At 37.5% G+C, this 20,088-nt stretch overlaps 1 protein-coding gene and 1 non-coding gene across 2 annotated transcripts in view; both read left to right on the forward strand.

The window, feature by feature from the left end:
- Positions 1-20,088, forward strand: part of MFS10 (major facilitator superfamily transporter 10) — a 98,790-nt gene that overhangs the window by 24,247 nt on the left and 54,455 nt on the right. Inside the window, exons 3-4 of the mRNA XM_083136892.1 lie at positions 6,188-6,424; positions 18,040-18,127. Coding sequence (XP_082993018.1) covers positions 6,188-6,424; positions 18,040-18,127 — 325 coding nt within the window. The remainder of the gene's footprint in view (positions 1-6,187; positions 6,425-18,039; positions 18,128-20,088) is intronic.
- On the forward strand, positions 3,787-3,857 carry TRNAT-GGU (transfer RNA threonine (anticodon GGU)). The gene has a single exon. It is a non-coding gene; the product is annotated as a tRNA-Thr (tRNA).

The raw sequence follows: 20,088 nt of genomic DNA on the forward strand, positions 1-20,088 counted from the left end.
GAAGGACCATGTGTATCTGCACAACGTAGTAAAAAGAGAAAGAATTTTGGGAGGATAAAGGAAGCTAACAAGAAAGTTAGGGCCCAGACACACGAGATCGGAGATTCCTGTAATTGTAAACTGCAGTGTTTCAACATTGTTGATGTGAAACACAGAAATAAATTTATCAGTGACTTTAATAATTTGCAGTGTTGGGAGAAACAAAGTTTGCATTTGACTGGTTTAATTACATCACACGATATCAAACAAAGGAGACCAAGAAAAGATGAAGAAGATGCAAAACTACGAGATAAAGGTTTTATGTACAAGGTAAGACTTCCAGGCGAGACTAATGCAAGTGTAAAAGAAATACAAGTATCTCAAAAAACTTTCCGTTCACTCCACGGCATTTCTAAAAAAGGACTTGAAAATATCCAAAGAGCCATAAAATGTAATAAAGATATAGGTAATGACATGCGAGGCAAGCATAATAATAGGCACAATAAATTGTCCTCAGAAACTGAAAAGCTTGTTATGGATCACATATCATCATTTAAAGGCTGTGAAAGCCATTACAGTAGAAAGTAAAATGTTTAATATGTACGCAGAAAAGAATGCTCACAACATGGTATCATATGAAACATACCGCACCATCTTTAATACCAAGTTTAACATTGCCTTTGGTTACCCAAGAAGCGATTCATGTAGTACCTGTGATGAATTTTCTGCACATAAGAAATCACTCACTTCCCAATTAGTTTCTGCAGACGAAGTGTTGAAGCATGACTTAGAGAAGAGAATCAAAGATATGGAACAGGTTCATATTAGGAAATCAGAAACTTTCTATGAGTGCAAAAGACAGGCAAGAATAAAAAGTAGGAAGCATCATCGGATGGAATCAATTTCCATGGATTTTCAAAAAAATCTCCCATGTCCAAACATGGTTTACTACAAAGGACAATTAATTGTTTTTTCTTTCAACATTCACCAATTGTCTGACAACAAGGCAATTTTCTATGTTTATCCTGAAACTATTGGCAGAAAAGGGTCAAATGAGGTAACATCGTTTTTGAATGAGTACATTACTAACATTCTTAGCTCAGTTGGTCAATATTTACATATTTTCTGTGACTGCAGGAGGCCTAAATAAAAATTACACTGTTCTTCGATATTTACACTATGTTGTTCATGAGAAGAAATGTCTGCAGTCATTTTTCCAATACGACGACATTCATACACGGAATGCGACAAGGATATAGGATTACTAAAAACAAAAACTGTAACTGAAGTTCATAAGGACTGGGTTGCAGTGTTCCAAAGTGCACAAGTTAAACCAGAACCCTTCACAGTTGTAGAAGTGGATGATGGGATGATCAGAGACTGGAGTGGATTCCTTGAAAACTATTACATCAAGAAATGCCCCATTCCAACGAGACCAATCAAGGAGCTGAAAGTTGAAGGAGACCATCCCCATCTGATTATGCATCGGGAACACTACAATGCAGCATGGATTTCCGGGAAGAAAAAAGACAGAAGCTTTGCACCTCATCTGGAATCTTAACGAATTTCTACACCCTGCTAGAGCTTATGAGGGACTTCTACAAATATCAGACGAAAAGTTCAAAGATCTTGAGGAATTGAAAGTGTTCTGCACAAGAGAGGCTCAGATTTACTGCACAAACCTGCCACATTGACCTAAGGGTCAGAAACAATGAGGACAGCACTGCCTAAACCTGAACAAGTGAATTTGTGCACCACTTCATAATGCTGTAAACTGTTACATTGAGAAAGTTTTTGTCATAACTTGTGTACTCTTCTTGAGTCAATTTCTTTCATACTTCATTTTCATACAAAGAAATATATGCTTTTTTCATAATACATGTAATACAGAACATACATCAATAAGAATAAAGATTATTTGGTTTCGAACTTTCAATTTGCTATTCTGTAAAATTATGAAAAACTGACTTGCCTCCCTTTTCCCCTATCTTCAAATGTAAGTAAAAAAGCAGCATTTTCTATGACACTGTAATTGAAAAATTGTGTATGGTTTTTGAACTTTTTCTCTTGTTTTTATATTGTGGAGACCTGTTATGGAGAAATAATGTACCTCCGTTACCTTAGCCTGAAAGCTAGATGTACATAATTGTAGCACCCAATACATTTGATGCCGATTGTAATTTTATATTTTACTCTTCAAATTTTCACGAGTTCTTGTGTGTGTAGAATAAAATTTGCTAAGAAAAAGTTGTGAAAGGGACATTCATAATAATTAATGGATTATATGTTTAATTGAAAAACACAAGGTTCAAAAGCAAAAATCATGATTATAAACATGTCTGGAAAAATTTCATTTCTGGACTGGAAAACCTGGAAATGTCAGGGAATTTCATAATGAAAAAATCGTAGCAACCCTGGGAAACTGATGAAGGAAAAATAAGAAGGAACACCCATGTCCAGGCTGGGACTCAAACCGGGGAACTTTGTGGAGAGATCCAAAGGCTTAATCCACTTGGTCAAGCCAGCATGCATATTGCATATGCAGATAACTATTAACTCTCTTAGTTACCAATGTTAAGTGATTAATAACATGAGAAAGGCTGCTATTATATTGCTGTGAAATTTGTTACTTCAACTCAAAGAGCATTTCTCAATAACTAACGTTAATAAAAAAAAAGGTAAAGTGCTCCCCTGTGCTTAGCACCACACCATGAAGGCGTATAGGGTGGGTGGGGGTAACACCACACACTTTCTTGATCAGGTCGTGAGTGGGGGTGATGTGCCTTTAGCATGGTAGTCAGACACGTTACCGACTGAGCCACCGCGGTCATAATAATAAAGAAAATTAATTGTTTCATTTCTTTTTACAAGGGACAGATTGAGAAATAGAAAGTTTAGACTAAAGTATGTGTGAGAGTTTTTTTGGAACACAAAATGGCTCCTTAGTAAAACCCCTATGATAATCGAGTGGTATGCACCTGCGCAGTAGCTCATACAACATGGCCACTCCACTCTTGACTCACACTGTGAAAGTGTTATTTGTTTTTTGTGGAAACTTTCTGAAATCTACAAATGAATGAGGGTGAGACAGTTGTTTGAGCCAGGGGAAGATGTACGAATTGGCAGAAATAATTGAAAAGAAACGGCAAAATATCAATGAACAACACCGAAATGGGAGACCAGTTAGCATGGCAACCATGACAACTGACGCAGTGAAACAGCAGATCGAGCAGGGAATCTGTGACTGCAGTCTGCACTACTGATGAAATCACTGTAGAATTTAACATAAGTCATGGGTCTGCGTACAATATTGACCATGATGACGTCGGATATAGCACCTGTGTAATGATCACAGGCATACATGGGAGATGGGTTGTCAGAGCATTTGGGCCATTATATCCAAAAGGAGATGCTTTTCTCAATCGAAAATTGAGACAGGAGACGAGTCGTGGGTGCACCATTATGAACCAGAGAGTAGGAGTCAAATGATGCGGCTGCGCATGCAGTGGATACACTGTGTGCTCTGAAATTTGATGTGCTGAAACATCCATTGTACAGAACAGACTTGGCACCATTGAACTTTCACTTGTTTCCAGCATCATAAGCAGGGAACAGATTTATATGTAGTAAAAATGTGCTAGATATGTAATTACATATTTAGTTATTTCCACCAAAATATGGAGTTAAATATGGGCTTAAAATTGTAAAAAGTTAAAGTTGTTAATAATACAAGACACTACTTGAGCTACATAAAATACAGTATGCTAACATTGACATTAATTGCAAAACAATCAGCAAAGCCTTGCTGGCTCGGTAGCTCAGTGGTAGAGCAATGGTACGGTATGCCAGAGACCTGGGTTCGAGTCCTGGCCGAGCCTGCATTTTTCGCTGAAAATCTACGTAACATGAAATGTGTTTTCATTTTCTGTTTCTAAAACAATGAATAACAAAATTTTGTTGTAAGTGTTCGAACGTGAATTTCCTTCTGTTGTTTCTTAAGATGGATTTATATTGACTTAAACTGCATTCAATATCGCAAGAAGTAATGGGAGTGTATTTGAAATTTGTCAGTTATTTGCAAGAAATTCACCCAACTCTTTCGGTCACACGGTGACATGTAGTTATTGCGTGAATATGTAGTATATGTTGAGAAATGTTCTGAAATATGAAAATAATATGTAAAAATAACTAATGTAGGTAAAATATGAGCCAAAACCTAAAATATGTACAAATATGGAAAATAAAAATGGAATTTTTCGAGTCTACATGCCATGATGCGCAAGGATAATACAAAATATACACTGATTTGAGCTTCACACATAAATATGTATTTACATATAAATCCATTCCCTGGTCATAACGTTGCAAATGCCAATGATGTTATATCCACAGCCTTCTGGACATGACAGGACTAAACACAAATAATTTCTGTAAGTACTCTTGTAAGAAAAGAAGTGAATAATAAAATTCAGGTTGCCTGAGCTGTCTAGGGTTTCTGAAATATCTGGCTACCGGGTTTCCTGAAGGGTCCAGGTTTGTTTTCTTGTCCCTTTTGTGTCCTGTAGTGTTTTGCTGATGATGCCTTCTGTGTATTCATTCTGCCTAAAAACTGTGCACAGGTGACTGTTCTAATCTTATAAAATGCTCTGTGGCACTGATGAAGATGTCCTGGTGAAACAAAGTAGACGTTAATGTTGATCATTTTACTGGATGGTTGCATTGAGGTGTCAACATTGCAGGTCTGATGCTGATTTCTGTGTACAGCATCTTTTGCAGCCATGAATATTTGAAACTTTTTTCTGTATCCTATTTCCTTCAAATAGATATAAAGTGGATCATCAACTGTACATTTTCAAAATGCTGCAAAATGTAAAATTTAAGAATTTTGTATTCACTTTACTCTATTGTGATCATTAATACTAAGTGTATAGAGTGGGAAAATGAAACCTGGGAATGTAAAATTGTGATTCTACTGTGTATATATCCCATCTATTTGAACATCTCAATGCCACCGTTCACGAAAAGGTTGTTTGAATCAATAGAGTAGGTCTAAAACAGAGAGACTATTTCTACTTGGTGAAAACAAGTCACCAAAATAGATAGGTGAAAAACAGACTGTATTGTGCAAGCAAGATTTTGTTTATTTTTATATAAAAAGTGAATAATACCTAGGTACATGGATGGTTGCATTCAGGTATAGATCTTATATGCATCGGTTTCCTGTATATGGTGTATCAACTAAAAGTTAAAAGATTAAAAATCAGTAACTTACATGTGTGAGCATGAGATTGGTCAAACAACGTTTCAAAGGTTATACTACCTCCTTCTTCAGGTTGATGCGGTGTTTTCAGACACCTGACATGGTGCCTGGTCGAGAAAGTGTTGGTTGAGGATTTAGGTCAAAAGGTATAGGAAAGAACACTTACTAAAAAGATGTTGTAAAATATACATACTTAAAACCGCGCAATAAAACAACAAAAGAACTTTCTAAGTTGGTGAAGGCAAACTGCCGATTGGTGCTCGGGGTATGCGAATGTACGGCGTCAGCTCGTGCTTGGAGAAGGGAAACTCCTCCTCTCTGGCCTTTCCCCAACTGGGGCTTGTGAGTCACCAGTCCAAGGTGAATTCTACTTCCACCTCGGCGGCTTTCCTAACCTCAGGGTTAACATGGAAGCCCATCTCAGCTCTATTCCCGGTGGCTTTATCCCATTTTTTAAAAAAAGTTAATCCAGCCATCTTCCAAGTTTCCGTCATCCCTATTGAGTTTATTCCAATTATCTATGCATATATAGGCTGCCTCATATACATTCCTATCTAATTTGTTGTTAATTTTCCTGATGACTTCTCTTTTAGCGATCTTATGCCGGTTAACTAATACATGCTCAGATAACTTTTAGTTGATATTCGATTGTGAGACACATGCAAGTTACTGATTTTTAATCTTTTAACTTTTAGTTGATATTCAATTGTGAGCAATTCACACATTATCAGTATGTATATGGTGTGTTATATTGTTCTATCCAGGTTGCATGTGCTGAGGATATCCTGGAACAGGAGTCTTACCTTGCTTTATTTAATTGTTCTGGTTGTGAGTGTTTTGTCAGATAAACTCAATATATGTTGGCCAGCCTGTAGTATTAGAAGTTTTTAAATTACATGTATGATTATATTAATTGTATATATTAATAGTATTTTCCCTTTCTTGCAGAAAGATGGAGAGTTTGATTGGAATGAAGACATTCAAGGCATAATCTTGGGATCATTTTTTTATGGATATGTCTTAACACAAATTCCTGGTGGCCGACTGGCAGAAATATTTGGAGGGAAGATGGTGTTTGGCATTGGAGTACTATTTACTGCAATTTTCACATTCGTGAGTCCAATTGCTGCTCGGATAGATAAGATTGTGTTCATTATAGTAAGGATCTTAACAGGACTTGCTGAGGTATGTAAGCTACCTTTAGTATGAGGGTCATCCAAAAAAAAAACAAAAAAAAACTATGTAGTGACAGTATCTTTGAGTTTTTCAACCATGGCAAAATGCTCACCGAAAATTTCTTGATTTCGACAGTTGATGAGACATGGATTGCCTATACAACACCCAAAACCAAGTGCAAGTCAATGGGGTTGGGCCATACCTAGGGTGACCACACATCCCATTTTGACCGGTGAAGTCTCGTTTTGGAGGCCTGTCCTGGTTGTCCCATCCATATGATTAAAAAGCCACTATTTGTCCCGTTTTATAAAAGTCGAGGAGTTGTTTTAAAAACAAAGTTTAAATTTGAGAGACATTTCATGCTAAAAAGGTGTATTGTTTTGTGTGTGTTCCAATATTTATAAAGCAGTGAATAAGCATGAAGTTTCTTTATGGAATTGCAACAAGAATTTAAAGTTGTCTTGACACAAACTCAAAAGAAAAATCTAGAGATGTGTGTCTGATATGTGGGGTAAGGTTTTCGGGGAAATTTATAAACTATTGAAGAATAAAGCTGCTCTCAATAAGATTGGTTCTTCTGCTGAATACTTCTGGCATTAATCACCTTCAGCGTAGGACTAACATCAAAGGTTATTCAGAAAGGATGAGAAAGTCATACCGAGATTATAATGATTAATACATTTGGACATTGGGAGATCATATTTCATTTGTTGTTTATGATGTATCATTTATTTGATCCATCCTTTAATAAATAATAATACGTTAATAATAACAATAATATTATAATTAGGCCTAACCGATTTTTCAGGAGGTGGAGGGGTAATAAACTGATCTTGAGATGTCCGGTTTTTGGGTCAAAATATTATGGTCATCCTAACCATACCGGATCACCTTCCAAGCCAAAAAAAAAAAGGCCAAGCAAACACTCAGCATGCGAAAGGTTCTGGCAACTGTCTTTTGGAAAAGGAGAGGCATGTTATTCATTGATTTTCTGCCAAGGGGGAGCAACAATAAATGCTGAGGCCTAGTGTCAGATGCTTCAAAAGCTCTGTCCTACCATACAAAACAAACAGGGTGGTTTATTATATTGGCGGCAACCGAGTACAATGACGGTATCAACAAACGGGTATCATTCTATAATAAGTACTTGAATGGATATGGCAAATGTGTGGAAAAGTAGAGTGAGGTATGTAGTTTCTGTACCATAAATTTTTTGCACACATCATTTGTTGTTTGTGTTTTACACTAAAACGTTCCTTTCTTTCTGGATGACCCATTATAAAATAATTTAACTTTTAAAGAAACTATGTTATGATCATTGGTGTAGCAACATATCATGGGATCCTATGTGCGATTAGAATGCGAGGCCCCAATCCATTCCTTCAATTTGAAATCTCAAAGTGAATCGATACAAAATCATGGCTTCCGAATTTTGTCATGATGATAGGTGGCCACTGGTCCCATACACAGGCCGAAATATCAAGAGAAAAGTTATTACGCTTCTCCAGTAGACTTAACTCGAACCTTGGCACGTCCCATAGCCATGCTGCACTTTCCAGAATTCACCAGCATGCCTCAGACTGGTGAACCAAAAATGATGTCAAATTCGGTGAAATTTGGAAAGTTTCATACTGAAACAAATGAAGACTAGATTCGGAATATGCATGCGTATTCACATTTATTAGGAAAAATTCACTGATAGTGAGAAAATCACAGATGATATTTCACGAGTATTATATATTTTCACTTAATGACATCTCAATTTGCATGCGCATTGCGAATTTAAGAGGTATTCTTTGCAAAAAATATCAAATATTGCGAATGGATGCTTTCCTGCATGTTGCAGCAGAACACTGGATACATGCTTTGATGCATCAGTATGCTTTATTTCACTTTGTATGCAAGTGAAGGAGCAGTACTATTAAAAATGTCAACAGTTTATGGCTGCATCCAGTTTATTTGTCCTCAGTGCAACAAAATGGGCGTAACATTCCATAATATTGCCTACAGAACGGATATTATGAATCAGCATGCTTTATTTCACTTTGCATGCAAGTGAAGGAGCAGTACTATTAAAAATGTCAACACTTTATGCCTGCATCCAGTTTATTTGCCCTCAGGGCAACAAAATTGGTGTGAAATTCCATACTATTGTGTACAGAACAGATATTTTGAATTGGAACAAGTTTCAAAGCAGACAATCTGGAAAGCACCTGTAGACTGCATGGTGATGGTGCAGGAGTATTTAGATGCGTAATTTATTTTTTAGCTACAGACTCAGCTTTCAAAGTTATGTAATCGTTGTGATTGTTGTATATTTCTTGTCATTTTACACCTAGATATTTAGCTTTCTTTACTATTGTAAGATTATTTCTTATTTCCTATGAGTTTTATTGGTTGGTGTGTATTACCATTCAGCTTACTCTCGAGGACTATTTTTCCAACACTGTTCTTGAATTATCTTCTATTACAATTATTAAGTCATGTGCATGGTCTGTTGTGCTTTTGATCTCCATTTGATATTTATATTTCCTAATGTTTTGAGAGATGGCTCCAAGTTTAGATCCCACAATTCGGGATCTAGAATGGATCCTTTTGTTGTTGATTTTGAGGTCGTGAAGTGAGGAGATCTGATATTCTCTCCTGTTGGTGGAATATCTCTCCATAATTCTACCTATGGTTCCCAGGCAATCTAGGTCTCTTAAGGTCCTGAAAAGATTCAGCCAACTATGGTTGGTACAGGTAGATGTCAGTTGAAAGCCTCACAACTGCATCAAAGTCTCTACCATCTGTGAGGGCCTCTTTTTTAAAAGTTGAAAGTAGGTCACAAGGCCATTTGCACCTTACAGCCTTGCACCGGAGAACCAACTGCAATCGACTTGATATATCGATTGCAAATACTTTAGATGTAAATGTTGATTGTATATGTGTATAAGAAGATCTCGCTTTCATGTCCACAGCGATCTCTTGTAATACAACATGAAATAATTCTTCCTTTTGAGTCTGCAAATACTGACATATAAATCAAAGGTAATAAAAATTCCATGAAGCACTTGAAATACCTGTAACTCAACCTAACCTACCAGCTTAAGGAATTACTTTGCAGACCCAAAAGGAAGAACCGTTAGTGGTCTAATATTACATACCTACTATCTGCACATCTACATACTGGCTACCAAGACTGACTTCATTACATACCTACATTTGTCCTGAAGTGACATGGAAAATTCTCAGGGATTACTTATTACTGTAATTGTACTGTGGCAACCTAGCAAAGTTTGCAACAGCATAACAACAGTGGATGTTGAGCAAACTTAGGATCTTCCCGACCCAGGAATATTCCACAGCTGTAGAACTCGTACAGCTTGGGAAACTTCATGTACTATCACACACTAGTATAGAGAGTCAACGCAGAAGCAGGCTCAATCATTGACCTAGGTGGATCTAATTTTGAATACAAGGAAATTAACCTATAGTCTAGTTATATCTATTAAATTAGTAAAAACAATAATACTTTAAGAAAGTTAAGAAGTAATGTAGTGTATTTTGCAATAATAAGAAAAAGTTTTAAAGTTAATGTTCCTTAATGGAAAATGTGATCCAAATAATCTTCTATAAAACAAATGTTACATTAGTAAGCTCTTTACTGTGGTTCTAAATTTAGATGTATTTTTATTCTTGAAGAGGTAGATAATATTAGGCAAATTGTCCATCGCTATTTTCATTTTTTTTTATCTACATCCTGTGTTGTTTTAAATAATGGAAAGCAGATGATGTCCTCTGCTTATTTCAATTTGTGATCACCAGATTGGGGAAAACAGACTGAAGGAAAATGGTGATGGGCAATTCACCTACCATTTCTTTTGCCATTGGTGTACAATTTTATCTCGCTTTCCCCTACATATTCACATAAAGCAATAACAATACAAACTGCTAATTTTTCATTCTATTTTGGTTATTTATTAAACGGTAGGTGTTTGTATTTATATTTGATAAATTTACTTTGCTCTTCCGGCCATTTAAGTCAATTGAGATGATGAAGAAGTGATAAAATAGATGAATGACCAATCACAGTTCCCCTTACTTATAAGAGCGACCACAAGAAAAATAACCTTCGTCAAAAAGTCCCCGCGGACCTTCCTCCTCTTCCGTTCAACTCGGGCTATAAGAGAGCATGCTCCACTCTCCCCCTCCACACTGGAGTACGGTGCACAGGAGTCGCAAGCGCAGGTTTCTTTGCTTGTGGTTCCACTATAATAGTAATATAAAATTGTACACTAACCTCACTTAGTTCTCCGGCAGTTTGTTTCTTTATACATCATATTTGGAGGAGATACAATTCAATCTATAGGTGTACACTGTATATAACACACCTTATTACTGACTTCCTTGACCCTGTACCAAAAATAACACAAATAACGAACTCGACAATGTAAATTGATGAGATTTAGTAAATCATTTGATGAAGTGAACTAATTCTGAGTGGACTAATCGCAAAGGACATAATCAGCTCAGATCCTATTACTTCTTCATGATATGTGACGTAAAGTTCCCGCCCAACCATTTGACGACGTTAGTGGCTATCGCATCTCCTTTTCCACAGCCTGTAGTACACATCCTCATCTTGACATTGTTCTTGTTCTGGTGTTTAATATCTGCGTACTGCAACACTGTCGTTCTGTCATTTCACGTGAATTTACATTGAAGTGATGCATTCACTTGGCCGGTTACACGTCATCGCAAGCAAAAACTTCAACCTTTACCATGGATATGGGCCAGGGCTGAGTTTTCCGTTGTGATGTTTCAGGAGAACACACGCTCCTTTCATCAGACAGTTATTTTTAGTTTGACTAAAGATACAGTTATAACAATGGTTAACAATTTTTTTTAAACAAAATAGAATCAGTTATACAATGGATGTTGTGAATGTTACATTGTTGTAATATAACAACTTAACTGAAAACAAGCAGTCTGTTTTTTTTATTTCAGATAAAAATTTTGATCACATTATTTTTTATTTAAAAATTATGAATCCCAAATATCATCAGGTAATTCAAAATCATCATTGCTTTCACAGAGTTTCTTGATGTTTTCTGTTACATTAAATTGTAAAGATGGTGGCTTACTCCACTTGTGAAAAGGAAAACTCCATAGTGGGTCTACATTTTCATTATTTAATTTATTCCAGTGTTCTTCTGCAATGAACAAAGCTTCCCAGACATTCAAATCTATGATTCCCGTCACTCTTTTTATAACCCTTCTCTTTTTAATCAAATGCTTCTCTTCGATGATGTGAGCTGACAAACCTGGTCTTGGATTTAGATTTATAATGTCCAAATCGTGTTCGTGCCATCTTTTTGGCCTCGGGATTGGACCCAACAAGTTCCTTTTCTAACTAATGCAGTTCCATGTGACTGCATTTCCACAGACAATCCTCAAGCACCCCCCCCCCCACTGGGTCCCACCTTTACAGGTGGATTTTGGTTCCTAGGTGCAAACCTTAGGGTAGTCCCTGGGCAAGGCACTGGAATGGATGAGTCCAATATGAATAGGTTAATAACTTTAATTCTTTATTGTATTTTTGAGAAATTAATAGATTTACTAATTTTCAGGAATTATCTCTTTTACGTAGTTTTACTTAGTTGTAAATCTTCCACTTATAAGCTGTTTTTTAGAATGCTGTAGTTGGACATTTGCCTATTGTGTTCTTAATGATTTGATTGATTGATTTGGTGTTTTTAAGTCCACTTTATGCACAGTAAGGCTAATTGGGACTGGACCTACAGTTTAAAGTGGGATCCGAACCACTATGTGCCTATTGAACCCAGGTCTCCTTGATTACAAGGTGAGGACGCTACCACTGCACCATCGTATTGTGTTCTTAATACACAAACAAATCTTCACTGTAAAAGTATCAGTGTTAAAACTTTGTGTTCTGAATTTAATACAAAGAAGTAAGGACAAGCTTGATTTACTTGATTTCCTTTAGTTCCTGCTCGACATAGGGCATTCACGAAGCATCTCCACCTTATTCTGTTGCATGTGATGTTCTTCACTATTCTCCATCTTTTTACCTATTGTCTTCCTTCCTCTTCAAAGGTGCATCTCCATGAGTTTTTTGGCCTTCTCATTTCATATAATATCCAATGCTGTTTATCACTATTGCAATGAAACATTATAGGCAGCTAATTCACTTATTTTAATTTCAATAGAGGCACCATAAAAGATTGGAAATTCAGTTTCAATGTCCATCTGTTCTCTGCTGCAACATTATTTTCTTCTACCAAATATTCCTGCTGCACTTTTCATGCACTCTTATGAGACTTTATTTTTGACATTTACCTTTTTGCAAGTTTGGCGTCACCTGCTTTTGAGACTGATTTCCAGCAGTTGGAGAGAACACTGAAAGTAGATTGTATTTGCAAGTGTGGTCAAGTTTCAGGAATAATCCCTGAAATATCGGGTTTCATGCATTGCTTTAGCACTCCAAATGTTTGGAATTGATGTGGCTCAAGTAAGGGAACACGTACCTGCTCAGCAGGCCACTTGTGGGCTATGCTTATCAATTTTTTTTCTTTCGAAGAAAAGTTTTGCAAGCATGTATTTATCAATGCTTTTTTTCAAAAATAAATGATTGCAGGTACTCTTTATGTCGAGCTATTTTGTCCCAGATGTTTAAAACAGTAAAGGGTTATAAATAGTAGTGCCAACCCCAGCATAATGGTGCTAAATCTAACACAATTTGCATTTCGTTGGCATCTAGCACTGTGTTTTTGGCATATTAGTAAAAAGTAGCATAATCTCCAAATTAAATTTGAAGAACTATGTTTTTAGGGAATAGAAATAAAATTTTGGCCAGATATTTTTTGTGCTTCACCAGCAGACAAAAGGGAGTATGGTGACTTAGGAACAAGCTTTTTACACACTCCAGTTCATCCTCTTCTTTTAATCTTCTCTTCATGCTCCCCAATTTAGTTCCCAAGGAACATTTTATGGCAGAAAATTGGTAGAAAGTTGGGAAAATAAAACAAACGGGCTGCTGTTCAAAGTTGTGGGATTTTCACAAACTTTTTCAAGAACACTAGTGAACCCATTTTATTGGTTGAACCATTTTCATTAATTTTCTGGAAGAAATTCTCAGTATTACTTCTTAACTATAATAAATAATCAATAACTCAATTTCAAAACTCCAAACATAGATGTTTAAATTGAACATAAAACTACATAAAAATAGCAATAAATTAATAATAATAATACATAAAACTACATAAAAATAGCAATAAATTAATAATAATAATACACACACACTTTCTTATTGAGAGGTTGTCAACATTAGTTATTTGGTACACCAACATTTGCTGAACTTCACCCAGCAAATTAAGGGCATTAGTTGAACTGAGTTGAATCATGTGGAACTTGTATACCATGCTGAAATCAAATGTTTTGAAGCTATATTCAGATATGACTCTACTGAATATTAGAACCATAGGATAAAATGTCACAACAAATTATGCACAGGTTCGTAGCCAGGCAGGGCAAAGGGCACCTCTGTCAGCCTCCTTGATATTAGGTAAAACTATTTTGTATAATTTGTTTGCAGTGAATAGTGAAAATGTAGAATTGAAGGATACATCCACTGAACATGAACAGAAGCTTTTACATTTGTTCATCTTGATGAGCTAAAGTTTGAAGATTCTCTAGACTTTAGGAAGTTCTTTCAGAGGGGAGTTTCTTTATCTGTACCTTTGCTGCCCGTGTTGTGTCCTCTTTTTAGACAGAAATCTGTGACTTTGACATCATCATCATCCATATTCCTTCCACATCTGTGTCAAAGGTCAACAGCCGGCCCTCGTGGCAGAGTGGATAGCACATCGTGCTATGACGCCAGGGGTCCCGGCTTCGAATCCTGGCCTGGGCATGGATGTTTGTGAGTGTCCATTCATCAATTTCATCATATCATCAATCATCCTCATCTTCGCAAATTAGCCAAAAGGGGCACAAGAAGCGAAGTAAAATAAAGCAATTCAATCAATCAATCAAAAGTCAACAGCTCCCAAGTTTTGCGAACGAAGAGTTTTATTGCTTTGACCGGGGGTGGAATGTATGGTAGGCACCATGATTGAATATTGTGCATTTTTCTTGCATCTATATTATCAAAAGTAGTATGGAGTGTGCAGTAAAGGATGATGTCAGTAGCAGTCAATTAACACTTCAAGAGATGCGAACAAACAGTAAAAAACTGTAGTACTATTTGCGACCTGTTTCTAAATTTTATATTAACTTAATGCCTCCCCTCTCCTGCACACACACACACATATAATTTACCTTCATTTAATACTGTTAAATATTTGAAAAATGAACTTGGATTACAAAGCCTCCCCCTCTGATAACCCATAACCCCCCTCCCCCACCCTGGAGAACAATTTATCAATAAAACTGGATTCCTAAGAAAAAGCTCAAGATGTGAGCAGGGGACCAAAAAAATTTGGATCTAAGTTACCCAGTTACAGTGAGAACCAGGTACCCAAATCTGATTTCCAGAACTGGATACCCAGGTCCAGTTCCTAGGTCTAGGTACCCAGATTTCACATACTGGGATCCATTATGAGGTTATATGACCAGCATTATGCGCTGACTATCTTTGCCTGCCTCACCTAAAGGTTGACCCAAGTATCCATACATGAGAGGCTGGTTGAGTCCCAGACCTGCTTATGCAAGAACATGAATAAAAATAATTCCCACCTGACATGAGATTACCTACCCAGGGTATTTAATCTGAGAATTCCTGAGAATATAGATTGTTATTGTACACAGTTCATTGATATGTTCTAAGTAATAGAACTGTCTATGATCAAACCCACATTTTTTTATGGTTGTTTCTTCAGTATGCATGTCCCACATATTTTCAACACAATGTCTGTGTAATTATGATCTGTAGTTAATTATTTGTTCCCCAGTAACAAGTATGTGGATTTGTTATGATTTAATATCAGTCCATTTTGAGTCCAACTGCAATTTTTCCCCACTTCAGCATCTTCACATTATATCTAACTGTTGTTGGTGTAGTTGATAAGTATAGCTGTGTGTTGTCAACATGGATTGATGCATTGATGCTGTGCACTATCAAAAACTTCTGCAGTGTATGATGTAAATGCAGTGTATGTGGCCCCCAATATTGATCCCAGAGTTCCCAGTTTTTTTACAAGGGTCGTTCAAGGTTGACCAGGATTTTCGTACGTAAAAAATCGATGAATAGCCGGATCATGATGAAACGTGCGGGTGACGTAATGTATTCCTTCGCGAGTAACTATCGCCCGGCATGACGTATTTCGCGCATGCGCAGCAGTTGCAGCGAACATGGCGGCAAGCAGTGTGTCTGTGGCTGTGGAGCAGCGGTGTGTAATCAATTTCTCGTGAAGGAGAAAGTGAAACCAGCTGAGATAATCAGACGATTGCAAGCACAGTATGGTGAACAAACGATGTCGCGGACAAGAGTGTACGAATGGTGTGAGCACTTTCGCGAAGGACGGGAGCTGGTGACAAATGAAGTGCATGGACACATTCGCCCGACTGCAGTCACACCAGTGAATATCGCATGTGTTGAGCAAATGATTCTTGAGAACCGGACAGTAACAGTGCGGGATATTGCTGCCGAAGTGAATATCTGTGTCGGGAGTGTTGAGACAATCATTCGCGACCACTTACGCTTCCGCAAAATCTGTGCAAGGTGGGTTCCCCGCCAGCTGACATTCGATCAGAAGTGGACACGCAGGACGGTGTTCTGAAGCTTCTGAATCGGTTTCGAGCAGAAGGTGATGAATTGTTGCAATCCATCATCACGTGTGATGAAACATGGTTGCACAATTCAACCCCAGAGACCAAAAGACGCAGCATGGAGTGGCGGCATAAAGGTTCCCCGCCCCCAAGAACAGCAAAACGCAGCCGTCCGCTGGAAAGATCATGGCAAGTGTCTTCTGGGACATGAAGGGCGTTATCCATGTGGATTTTCTGGACAAAGGGAGCACGATTAATGCCCAGTATTACTCCACATTGTTGAGTGGTGCTGTACGAAAGTCCATTCGCAAGAAAAGACCTGATATGTTGTCTGGAAATGTCATTCTTCTCCATGACAATGCCTGCCCTCACACGGCCAATGTGACAACAACAACTCTGGCCGACATGCGCTGGGAAGTTCTGCCCCATCCCCCCTACAGTCCGGATTTAGCCCCCAGTGATTATCATTTGTTTGCACCCCTTAAAGACCATCTGGGAGGGAAGAAATTCACGACAGACGAAGCACTGCGGAGCGATGTCCTCCAGTGGCTACGACAGCAACCAAGTTCTTTCTACGCCAAAGGAATTCGGGAGCTGCCAGAACGATGGCAACGGTGCCTCGGCGCGCACGGAGAATACTTTGAAAACTGACATAGTTTGATGTTTCTTCTGCTACCTATTTCCTCTGCAGAAATAAAAGTCCCGGTCAACCTTGAATGACCCTTGTAATAGAGATTTTGAATATGATAGTGTGATGTTCGACATTTTGTATTCTTTGGTGTCTGTAAGATTTAACCATTTAATTGCTAATGGGCTGAAATTATAATATCCGATTTGTAGCTGAAAGTAGACCAAGTTGTGCACTACAAGAAAATTTACTTATCTCTAGGAGGACTAGTACCAATGCACTCCAAGGGCCTCTCCGATGGCGCAGTGGTAGCGTTGTTGTTGCCTTGTAATCAAGGGGTCCCAGGTTCGATGCCTGGTGGAGGCACATAATGGTTCCACTTTAAACTGTAGGTCCAGTCCCAATTAACCCTGTTGTGCATAAAGTGGACTTAAAACACCAACTTAAACAAACAAACAAAACCAATTCACTCCATTCATCCATGAAGGATGTGCATCGACTGTACTATATTTACTCCACAAACCTACCTGCAATTCAGGCAATATATTGTTCACTTCAATATATGTAGTAAGTTGCTGGTTCACTACTTTTTCAATAATTTGGAGACAGCTGGCAGCAAGGTTAATGGTCTTAGATCATCAAGGTTTGACTATTCTCCTTCTTCTTAGGTAATGGGATTGGATGTGTTTCTTTCTTTATGGAATGTTGGCAGTATTTAAGCGAATGATAACTTCAATATTTCATGGTGATTTAGCAGGTTGGACTGAATTTGCCATATACTATGAATTGCTTTATAGATGTAAAATTCTGTTATTACTTTAATTGTGTTATTACTTTAATTGTGAAGTATGACTCTAGTGTTTTCGTTCTTGTTTGGCATGAGGTAATTATGATGTAACTGTAATGTTCAATGATCAAACCAAGGAGCATTTTGTTTTGATAGTGGAATTACAATGCTCACAGGATATTTCTAAATGTAACCATGTGTTTCACACAAATATTAAAAAAGCATACTGTAAGGAAGTGAAATTCCATCTTGATGTATACGTGCATCACCAGTAAGGAAATGGTTAAATAAATACTGTGTGATATTCATTACAGATTCTGTAAAATTCCAAGTGGCCAGTTTATATAATTTGACCCTTATGTTCACATGCATATGTACATAATTTTACTTCTTATTTTTGTATTCCATCCTCATGCACTTTTTCTTGCTTGTCAGGGTGTAACGTTCCCATCCATGCATGTGATGTTGGCTCAGTGGATTCCACCTCTAGAAAGAAGCAAGTTTTCCGCGTATGTATATTCAGGTGCGTTACGGTTTGTATTACAATTATATGTGGTGCAACCAGTTTTTCTCTAGTAGTGCAAATTAAAATTAAGAAACATCAAAATTATTTGCATGAACACAATGCCAAATAGCTGATGGCATTTACCTAGGATACTCACATTAAGATAGATACATTCTCACTTCTATCAACAGAAGCAGGATTTTCTCATGAAAAAAATAAGAATTATTCTTGCATGATGTAATTACACTTCACAAAGAAAACCTTGAATGAACCATAATTTAATACTTAAAAAGAAGAAGAAAAGAAACTTTTAAAATGCCAAACTTGTTAATCACTCCAACCTATTAAGTTAAATCAAGATGCCATCTAGGATGTGCTATCCATGAACTATCTGACCATTTTTCTCCACAGGACTTTCATATTAGTGTAGTTTATGCCACAATTAATGTTTCAGGATATGCATTGTTTGATTTTTTTAATTAACTGGTACTTTTCCTCTGGATGAGAAAGATCAAAATTCCACAGTACAGAAACATCCATGTGGTAGCACCACAATGGTAGTGTACAGGAGCCTCTTTCAGAAGTTATTCTAAAGAGAATTTTCAGCCACACTTTTAACCAACTTTTGAGCTTGTCCTATGTAGTAAGTTATTACTTTTTGCTCGCTGGCCTCTCATGGCAGAGTGGTTAGCTCATCGCGCTATGATGCCAGGGGACCCGGGTTTGAATCCCAGCCTGGGCATGGATGTTTGTGAGTGTCCATTCATCAATTTCATCACATCTATACTCATCCATATCTTTGCAAATTATCCAAAAGTGGCACAAAGAGCGAAGTAAAATAAAGCAAATCAATCAATCAATTACTTTTTGCTCATGAAGAAGAGCCTAGTTTGGTCTAAAAATTAGAATAGTGCATATCCAGGCAAGTGCTGGTACTTGAAATTCTTCCATTTACATTTTATTGATCTTTTCTTTATTAGTTACTTAATTAATAGTAATGCTGTAGCACTGCATAGCAATGAGATTAAGTAAATTTCTCAATTTCATTCATGACACAGGAGACGTACTATATAAAAAAAAAAAAATAATAACCCATGATGGTCAGGGCCTACCTACCAACTGCCAGCATCACTTCCACATGCCTCAGCAGAAGTGGGCAATCATTCAACCACTTAAGGAGTGACATGTGGTCAGCACAACGAACCTCCAGTCCTCGTTGTAGGTTTCCATCACCAGGTTTTGCTACTCATTCGTAGTCCTCAATTTGCTCACGATGGTGGGTGGCTATCTGCCCCATACACTGGCTGAAATCTCAGAAAAGTTGTTACACTTCACCCCAGGAGACTCGAACCAGAGTGCATCCCGTAGCCTGAGTCCAAAGCCTGACGACTTAGGCCACACGGCAATGGTGCAGGACAGGCATCCTACTATTGGATTAAAAGTTTTAAATACTAGAGTTGGACTCCAATTAAAATTACCGGTAATTCTGCGTTGATTTATTGTAATCATTGTTTTGTTTTTGTATGATTTCGAATTTGTTGTTATCGTGAGAAAAAAGATAGAGTCAGTTTTTTGGTGTTTTCCAAATGACCATTCTCTTTGACATTCTGTAAATGAAAAATTTGTGGTTGAATTGTGATGGAATTTAAATATGATGGAGGTAGAAAGGTTTGGAATACAATTTGTAATTTGCAGTTTTTTTTTTAAAAAAAAAAGTAAAGTGCTCCCCTGTGCTTAGCACAATGCCATGAAGGCGTTTAGGGGGTGTGGGGGTAACGCTCCACACTTTCTTGATCCGGTCGTGAGTGGAAGTGATGTGATCAGCATCACGCCCCTGACCGCCTTTACCCCCCAGGGTTTCCCCCAGGTACCCATGTTATTCGATGCTGGGTGGGTGCCGGGGCCGTTTTAATCTGCCAAATAAGAGTTCTTATATGAATTTTGTGAAATAACTTTTTCTTAGTACAAATACCATCTTG

Source organism: Lepisma saccharinum, chromosome 15 (genome assembly GCF_977018435.1).
Source record: "Lepisma saccharinum chromosome 15, izLepSacc3.1, whole genome shotgun sequence".
Taxonomy (NCBI): domain Eukaryota; kingdom Metazoa; phylum Arthropoda; class Insecta; order Zygentoma; family Lepismatidae; genus Lepisma; species Lepisma saccharinum.